We start from the raw sequence: 9,404 nt of genomic DNA on the forward strand, positions 1-9,404 counted from the left end.
CTGAATAACTGAAATGTTCAACAGAACAAAGAGTGCAACACTATGAATGGAGATCTGGTTAACAGTGTCAACAAAAAAAGATATATATTATAAGTGCAAATCAAAAGCTTAGGCAAATATTGTAAATGCACGTCAAAAAGTTTGAATACATGTGTAAGTGCACATCAAATAACTAAACCTCCTAGAGTTTAGGATATAAAGATAAATGAGAAATGTTCAGTCAACAGAGCGTGCTTACAAAGAATGCTACAGCCTTTTGGGGGGTAAATGTTTTTCGTACAATGTAAATACTTCACAGCAGAGGACTGAGTCCTTATCTACAGTTTATCAAGTTACACTGAATAGAGGAAATCAACTATCCGCTGTCAGCTAAATTAAATACGACTTGCTACATGTGCTTTTATCAGTGACCGTGAAAAGGTCCTATTCAACCACAAATTCCAAACTTGTTAAAAAATTCATGGTCCTGAGTGTTGACAATTGTTTCAACTGTGGTTAGATTTAGGCTAGTTCAGATTGTCCCTTATTTGTTCCAGTAGATCTCGTAGGACTTCTTCTCTGTATAATCGTCTTCTGAGCTGCCCTGTGTGTGGCTCCTGACCCTCTCCTTCACCACTTTCACCACCAGGCCCCCTGCCAGGGCGATGCCTGCTGCAGCCTTGCCTATCTCTGCCACGGCTGTCATGATGCGCGCTGTCGCCCCCATGCTGCCCAAGGCCTCAGACACAACCACCCCACCAACGGCTGACATCATACTCTGCCCTGCTGCCCCACCGGCCTGGACGACCGGCCCGCTCACAACCACCCCGTCAGCCACAGCTGCGCCTGCGCACTGAACAGCCCCTGCAGCAACACTGCTCCCGGTGGCCACTGCATGCTGTCCTGCAACTGCTGCCAAGCTACTCTGTGCCACAGCATTAGCTGCAGTTCCGGTCCCGGTCAGAGCAGCAGAGCTGACAGTTGCGCCCTCCAGAACCGCTCCCACGACAGCTCCGGCCCCCATGGCGCCCCCCACCCCGGCCGCTACACCCACCGCTGTGACGCCCATCACGCTGACCTGACCCAGGGCCTCCAGGGCAGCCTCCCTAGGACTGGCAGCTTCTGCCCCAGCCAGGGCCCCCACAGACCCCCCCAGCACTCCACCGGTCGCCGCCCCTAGAGCCATAGCTGTTTTGCTAGCGGCTGCTGCCACTATAGCGCCCACGGCCTTCCCCATTCCCGCGCCCCCTGCCACTGAGATCCCGGCCAGCTGGCCCGCCGCGAAGCCCACCGTGTTCCCCATGGCCGCCGCGCCCGCCGCGGCTGCTAGAGGGACGGCCGCCCCGAACACCGCCCCCACGGCCAACCCGGTGGCGCCGGCGGCCACCAGGACCTTCACTTTCTCCAGCACCTTCCCAGAGAGGGCGGCCTCTCTCCTGAACTGGCTCAGAGCGGAGCAGAAAGACTGCCTCCTGCTCACGGCCCCGCCGTCACTGCCCTGCCGCCGCCTGGCTCTGAACAGCTCCCTCCACCGCTCCCCTCTCTCCCTCAGGAGGCTACAGGCACTTCCCTTCCTCTCCTCTGTCCACCTCTCCACCCTCCACCCTTCCTCCGGCCCAGCTCCTCCTCCCTCCAAGTCTCGCCTCCTTAGCCCTGAGCCTCCCACAGCAGCACCGGCTCTCGCCCCATCCCACTCCAGATCCCACTTCCGTCTCTTGCTAACTTGACCTAACTTGGTCTCCGCATCCCTCATCTGACTGCCCTCCCCTTCCTCCCCCTCCCCCTGCCCTCTCTCCTCCCTCATCATCCTCTCCTGCTCCTCCCTGATGGCAGCCTCAGCCTCCGTGAACATAGCGTTGGTATAGAAACCTCCATTATTACCCTCCACCATACTCTCCACCTTCTCCAGCAGCTCTCTGACCTGCTCTAGGTTACTGGAGTCCCTGTTGTTGAGGGCGTGGTACCTGCCCCCACACCTCTCTATCAGAGCCTTCAGCCCCACAGGAGCTGTGTTCCCCAGATACTCCTCCATCCGCCTCCCATCGAGGTCATCCCCACGGGTGAACAGGACGAGGGTGTGATCACGGACCGCACCTTCCCCGAATATCTGGGCCATCTCGTCCACCGCCCGGCTCTCGTCCTCTGTGTAGCGTCCCAGAGGGACCACCAGCAGGAACACGTGGGGGCCCGGGGCGGAGAGCGCCACACATTTGGCTATTTCAGCGTGGGTCTGCTCATCATCGAGGCGGGTGTCTCCGAAACCGGGCATGTCTACGACCACCACTCTGGTCCTCTTCCTTCTGACTCTGTGGCCCTCTTCTTCTTCATCCTCCTCCTCCTCCTCCCCTTCTTCATCACTCAGGTCAGTGCTTCCTTGTTCACAGACCTGTGTGACCGAGCTGGCGCTGAGCTGGGAGAGGAAGTGTCTGCGGCCCAGGATGGTGTTCCCAGAGGCACTCTTCCCAGATCCCGTCTTTCCGATCAGGACCAGTCGGAGCTCTGTCACTCTGGGTTCACTGCCATCTTCCCTCTCCATGTCCTCTGGCTCTCTTCTCCCTCCCTTTGCCCTAGCTGGATAAACAACATGAAAAAACAAATTTCTTTCCATAAGCAGTTCCAATTAACTGATGTACCAACGTGGGTTACATAACGTGGTCTGACCTCATACTGTCTACCCGCAGCCTTCATGGACTGTCAGGAATGTTCGTAGCCAGCAAACAGTATTCTTCTGCTTTGTTTACCTTTGTTGAATGCATTAACTAGCTTAGCACGTAAGCTAGCTAGTCATTTGTAACTTTAAAACATTAACAATCGCCAAGAGATCAAATGTCAAAGAGTAAGCCAAGTCTAATTTTGGTAATATTGACAAATATCAAGCTGACGTTTGAAAGGCTCAGTTAGCTAGCTATCTGTTGTTGACAGACTAGCTAGGTTCATATATCGTCGTCAGAACATATACAGAACTATCGTTAAATAGGAAAAGAAGAATGGTCTTACCTGATGATCCCATATAATCAGACATCTCTCTGACTAACGAAACGTCTCGCCTACATTAAGCCCTTTGTGTTGCTCTGAAGTTGTTGTTGTTGTTGTGACGCCCCGCTGGACTCAACTCCAGTTTAGCAACACTCAACTGAACTGATGAAAGAAATATTGGACTTGAAAAAAACCTGTCTCTATATTGTGCACCTTTGCCGCCCTCTGGTGGTTGATGTTTTTATCAAAATGTCAGTTACAGTAGTGCAGAAAAACAGTTCTGGGTCAAATAATCAGACATTATCAATAGTAATTACATTTTATTAACTTTGAAAACAAATGATGATAATTGTCGGCTTGTTCCTGTATCTCAGCAATGAGAATCTTACTCTGAATATATATATCTTTAAATAACAGTCGCATTTACAAAACTCTTGCAAATCATAATCAGTTAAACAATAGAACTTAATTCAATAGATCTTACTCTTAAATGCATAAAAAATATGTTTTAAATGATTTCCCTGCATAATGGAAAAATGATTCAAAACCAAAATGACATTATGAACTTCATTTATTCTAAAGGATCAGGTTCTGAGCTCAGAAATTTAAAATGAGGCATTATTCTATGGATAGCTGCCATTTTCATATGGCATATTTCATCATATAATGGAAATAAAGGGTCGTAGATGAGGTCCAGGTAAGATGACATGGTCCAGAATTTGAAGCTGATGGGAGGGTGCCAACGGTCACGGGTCTAAGACATTAACCCACCCTGGATGTGGAAAGACCTCTGTACATGGACAATAAAGCTTTACTCATTCAAACACATAACAAAAAGAAAGCCAATACAAACACATGAGCGCGCACACACACACACACACACACACACACACACACACACGTTCTCTAAGCTGATAAAGACTCAAGCCCAAGTGTCGCACAGTACCACAAATGAGATCAGAAAAAACAAAAACGCTGTCATCCACCTTTGTCCATCACAAAAACCTATGTTCTAACTCAATAAACACAAATGGAAAATAAAATATAAAATCAGCCAATGCACATAATCAAGCTTTATATTCACAGTTGAATATATAACCATATGAACAGATCTTCATTACACAAATTGTATTAAATCTAAACACAATAACACAACACAGTGGCTATTTGCAGTTGTTGTTGTTTTTTTAAAAGGAATTAAAAACAACAACAACAACAACAGCAAATTCCAACTGCACTGCATTCATTCAAATGAATTATATTCTAAAGGACAGCACTTGACTGTATGTAACACATTTTCCAAAACATCTGCACATTGTTTAGGTTAATTTGTGCAGTCATTTGGTTATGCCACAAAAACAGTTGTCAATGGTCCTCTGCCTCCCCCAACATTTGTTCCTGGGTCACACCAACAGCTCTAGTTCCCTCCCTCCTCTCTCTAGTCTCCTACTGTCAGTATGTTCCTTTAACACTCTGATTCTTCACTGAGTCTAGGACTCAGGCCACCCTACAGGTAACAGTATGGTCCTTTTCTCTTCCTCCTCTTCCTCTTCTTCTATTCTCTCCCAGGGCTGAGGTACAGTCTTACAGCTCAGTGCGGGAGCGAGAGATGCGTGGCCCCTTCCTGATATCTTTCCTCTTCTCCTCTTTTCTCCTCCTCTTCTCCTCCTCCCTCAGGATCTTCTGGAAGGCCTCTGCAGTGTGAAGCACCTGTGCCAGATGGAGAGAGAGAGAGAGAGAGAGAGAGAGAGAGATAGACAGAGAGAGAGAGAGAGAGAGAGAGAGAAAGAGAGAGAGGGAGAGAGGGAGAGAGGGAGTGTACGTGAGTAGAAGTTATATGGAAATAGGGAAAACAACTAGAAAGGGAGGGGATTCACTGGCTTCATGCTTGTCTTGTGCTGGTCTCACAGTAGAGTAGGTCTCTTTGTGAAACGTCTTGGTAGCAGGGCTTCTGGATAATAAGATGCAGTGTGAATGCGGAGGCGGAGCGGGCCACTCTGGGTTACTTACGTCGTCTCTCTCAGTGCGGTACGGGTTGGTGAAGTCTGGGGATTTCTCTGTTATTCCCAACTCCTGAGACATCTGGTAGATGTCAAATGCAATGCGAGAGAGGGATGAGGGAGGGAGAAAAAAAGGGATGACAAGACAGGAAGAGAAATATTAATATTCATTTGAATTCTCTCAAAAGATCACAGCACTACTCAAATCCAATAGGAATAGAACAATTGAATGTAGTCATGCTGTCTCTGTCCTGCAAGCCCAGTCTCACCAGTGTAAGGACGTGCTGGTGTGACCCCCCAGTGAATACTCCAGTGAGGTTGCAGAAGCGGAGCCCCCAGCGCAGCAGGCCCCCCCAGTCAGAGTTGCGGTCGTAGTAGTGGTGGACGATACGGGGGAAACGTAACGCCACGTCCCCAAAGAACGCAGTGTTCTCCACTATATGGGAGTAGGCTACGGAGGGAGAGAGAGTGGTTAGAGAGAGAGGTGGGAGAGAGTGAGGTTGGAGAGAGGAAGTTAGAGAGAGAGAGAGAAGTTAGGTGGAGGGGGAGAGAGAGAGAGAGAAGAGAGAGAAAGAAGAGCAACATTTCCATACAAGCACTGACCCAAAACACTGAAGACAGAGAATGCTAGAGAGAAAGCTAAAGCCAGAGGATTTTCAGATGGTTAACCTTCAGAGACACGAGACAGAAATCAAACAGAAAGAGAAAGAAGAGGGCAAAAAAAAAGGCAAGAGATGGTGAGAAATAAACCAGATTAGTATTGGAGTGAGAAAGGGAAAAGGGAGCAAAGGAATGAAACAGAATCTGACCTTCTTTGATCTTGTCATCCATAGGGAACGGGTCATCGGGCTGCATGTTGGCTGCAACTAGTATAGCCCTGGAATCTTCCAACACCTTCAGACAGGAGAGAGAGACATGTACACAAAAGAAATGCTGACAAGGTAGATTACCTACTGGGGGTTGAGTATCTTAGACATCCTTGAGAAGCGAGCAGATATACAAATACTGTGTTAGTGCTCTGAGACTGAGCAAAGAGAAGTGGTCTCTGTTTCAGCGATTTACAATGTCTAACAACAGTCTCGTCTTCCTGTCAATTTATGATTTTTGTGTCGGACCCCAGGAAGACTAGCTACAGTCATGGCATTAGTTAATGGGGATCCTAATAAACAAAACAACAACAACAACAACAAAAAACAATACACAGTGCCCTGTAGTAAGTGAGCAGGAGTGAAGCCACTGTACCTTGAACAAGCCCTTTAGCATGATGTCTATGATCTTATACTGCTGGTTGATGTCATTGAGCTCCACAAGGTTCTTCAGAGCATTCAGCTGGTCTTTCCTCTTGGTCTCAAACAGACGCTTGTCTGAAGGGCGAGATGTAAGGGAGAAATAGCGACAGACACAGTCTAACCAACACGGTCACACACACAAATGAAGCCACAAAGGGGAACATGGCTTTCCATGGGTGTGTACACACACACACACACACACACACACACACACACACACACACAGGATACAGATCTCAAAGTTGGAGTCGTGTCTGTGTCTGCTTGTATCACAGTCTGCACAGGTGAGGACTGCAGCAGCCACCATCAGGAGCACCGCACACACACTCTTCATGGTCAGCAGGGGGCGATGTTGAGGCACTCTTTTTTTATCATGCACAGAAAACAGAAATAAGGTTAGAGGTATATTGAAAAATGCAGGGGTGCAAAAATGAAAGTGAACTGAACACTCAACAAAAAAACTACAACATCAGTTAAGCTGTCAAGGGAACACCTTCTTGCATGTGTTTTTAAGACTGCCCTTAAAAAATATGCATTTAGTCATAGACATACTTTTACTTGATATAGGCCTAGTAATCATTAGTTGATATAAATCATTATCACAAAGAATCTGGACTGAGGCCAGACAAGCTCACCCCTGTGAATTGGTAGTGAGGGACACACTGTACTGAAATGGGGTGAAACAGTCAGTGTGAAACTGAACAATGCTCTTCATGTCTGGCACTTCTCTAAACCTCAAGAGGAACATTTATTAAGTCCTTCAAATCCTCTCTCTCTCTCTGCTGTCTACAGGGGTTTGTTATGTCTCAAAGAGGTCTGCACTCTGAAGGTCTTTTAATGTCAGAATTCTGTCTGCATCTTCTGCAGTTCTTCATATCACAACCAGCACTCAAGTTGAGGGGGGATGAATCAATGAACGTGGTATCATTGCTATTTCAACATTTAGTTTTGCGCATATTGAGTACAATACTGTGGGCGAGGGGGCACGCACACAAGCAATGACATTTTTACCTCTGTCTTAGACCTGTGACCGTTACCAAGTCACTGAAGTCACTGACGCTGTGCTAAAATTGCTAAAATTGTCCCCATATGATAAAATCCAATTTTCTTTTACAACTTGAGTACTGGTCACAACACGTTTTATATCTGGCCTCAAGGTTCTTCCTCTAGTGTGAACCAGAGTAGATGGACAGAGGACAGAGGACACAGTTGTGCCACTGAAATCAATGGAGCTGAACCTCTGGCATGTGCTTAGGAGGGCGTGAGATGCAAACAGGTTGTTCAGGTGGTTGCTTGGTAACTAGGTCATGATCAGTCATATCAATACTATAAATACTGATACACTGTCATAGTTAAAGAATGACTTAACTCTTTACAAAAATGCATGTTTAATCACCATATCATGATCAAGGCAACTCCAAAACTATTAGCAGCCAAGGGAGCTAGTTCAACCCCAACAACACAAATGCAAATCCATCTCCCTCATATACACACTCCATCCTCTAAGTTGTGGACTGCCTCTACATTCAGTTCCACCATGCTGTCCCTTGGAGCGTGTTAATACATTTGAATGGAAGGGAGGGACGAAGGTTAGAAGCTAAATAAAATAAACGTCCTAAAAATAGACCCGCCCTGGATGAATATATAGATTTAAAATGAGAGCGTGTAGAATGTAAGAGGGAGGAGAAGACAGCGTCGATAAAACACACACGACATGTATAATTCAGGGCTCCATGGACGGGGATAATAATCAGAGAGAGGGAGAGAGAGGGAAAGGAGAACTGGAAGAGAAAGAGGCAGCCGGGGAGGGGGGGGAATGTGAGAGGCAGGGGGAGGAAGAGACGAGGGAGAACAGTAGGGAGAGTTGGATGAGGAGACTAAAGCCAAAGAGCCGGGAGCAGACAGAGGGTAGAGACACACAGAGAGAGAGAGGATAAGCACTGACGGCTGGTTTCCCAGACACACTTGGACTTAATTAAAAATAAATTATTCTTATTTTTTTTATAGCAGAATCTTCATCGAAGATGCATTTATCCAAGGATTAGGATTAATCTGGGCCAGGCAAACCAGACAGATTGTTCAGATGCTGTCAATTCCTTCTCCCCCTCCTCTCCTCTCCTCTCCTCTCCTCTCCTCTCCTCTCCCTCCTCCTCCTCCTCCTCCTCTCCTCTCCTCTCCTCTCCTCTCCTCTCCCCCCACCCCGATCCCCCTATGGCTGCTCGTCAATGCTGATTGCAGGATTCACAGAGCATTCATCTGAAATAAACAACAACTTTTGGCAACTTTTCCCACTTATGCTCTGTCAGCAAAAAAATGTGCAGTGTTGAAACAGATTTTGAGAACAGCAGGGTTCAGGCAATGTTTGATTAGAAAGATTTGTGCACTCAGAGAACATCTTTAGGCTGTCTTCCAGCATTTTGAAACTTCCAGCAATAAATATCGGGAAATTGCTTGTTTGCACTAGATGCAGCATCCATCATTGCTGTTTCGACCTCGACCAGATAAAGTGCAGAGGTTTTAAAGGTGGAGTACCAAGGGCATGAGGGTAGATCAATAATTTTAACCGCAAAGCACATCAATTAGACTTACTACAGTAATCGCACCCATTTACAGAAAGCATCCTTACCCCAGCAGTAGAGCACATTAGACAATGAGTGAGGACACTCCCTGTGGAGCTGATACCACTAACACTCGAGATCATATGACCTAAATGCAATACAGGGAATCTAGGGAAGGTAATGGGTAGTTATTAAGCAGTTAGAGTAGGCCATTATGGAAAGGTTGAAGATCAGGGTATGCATCTGCTTTACACCTAAGGAGCTCATCATCAGGCTTCCAGAGAGCGACACACTAGGACTTTGACATGTAGTCTGCTGGTAAATATGCTATCTTTAGCGATGAAGGCAACTCTAATCGATTGACAGTTATACATTGATCGATACAACTGATTGTACAACTGAAGTCCCCTTTCTGACCTCTCTTTCTCACCGCATTAGCATATGTTCACAGTGGACAAACAAGACATGCAGGATCATTTCAGTTCATTATTTCATTTACATTGTTTTCCATTCAACATTATTTGACAGCATTGCAAGCAACCGATTTCAATTAAATGGACTTGACCAATTCAAAATATTTCTTCAAACCTTTCTCCAACAAA

General features: G+C 46.6%; 1 protein-coding gene across 2 annotated transcripts in view; it reads right to left on the bottom strand.

The window, feature by feature from the left end:
- Positions 1-3,269: 3,269 nt before the first annotated feature.
- ccdc134 (coiled-coil domain containing 134) overlaps positions 3,270-9,404 on the bottom strand; it is a 6,540-nt gene continuing 405 nt past the window's right edge. For both annotated transcript variants that reach the window (XM_080524213.1, XM_080524214.1), the window contains exons 2-7: positions 6,476-6,606; positions 6,198-6,319; positions 5,765-5,849; positions 5,225-5,406; positions 4,966-5,037; positions 3,270-4,665 (exon numbers count right to left, since the gene is read on the bottom strand). In XM_080524213.1, the coding sequence (XP_080380339.1) occupies positions 4,540-4,665; positions 4,966-5,037; positions 5,225-5,406; positions 5,765-5,849; positions 6,198-6,319; positions 6,476-6,578 (690 nt within the window). In that variant the 5' untranslated portion in view covers positions 6,579-6,606 and the 3' untranslated portion in view covers positions 3,270-4,539. The remainder of the gene's footprint in view (positions 4,666-4,965; positions 5,038-5,224; positions 5,407-5,764; positions 5,850-6,197; positions 6,320-6,475; positions 6,607-9,404) is intronic.

Source organism: Nansenia antarctica, assembly GCF_963989245.1.
Source record: "Nansenia antarctica genome assembly, chromosome: 2".
In the NCBI taxonomy this organism is placed as follows: Eukaryota; Metazoa; Chordata; class Actinopteri; order Argentiniformes; family Microstomatidae; genus Nansenia; species Nansenia antarctica.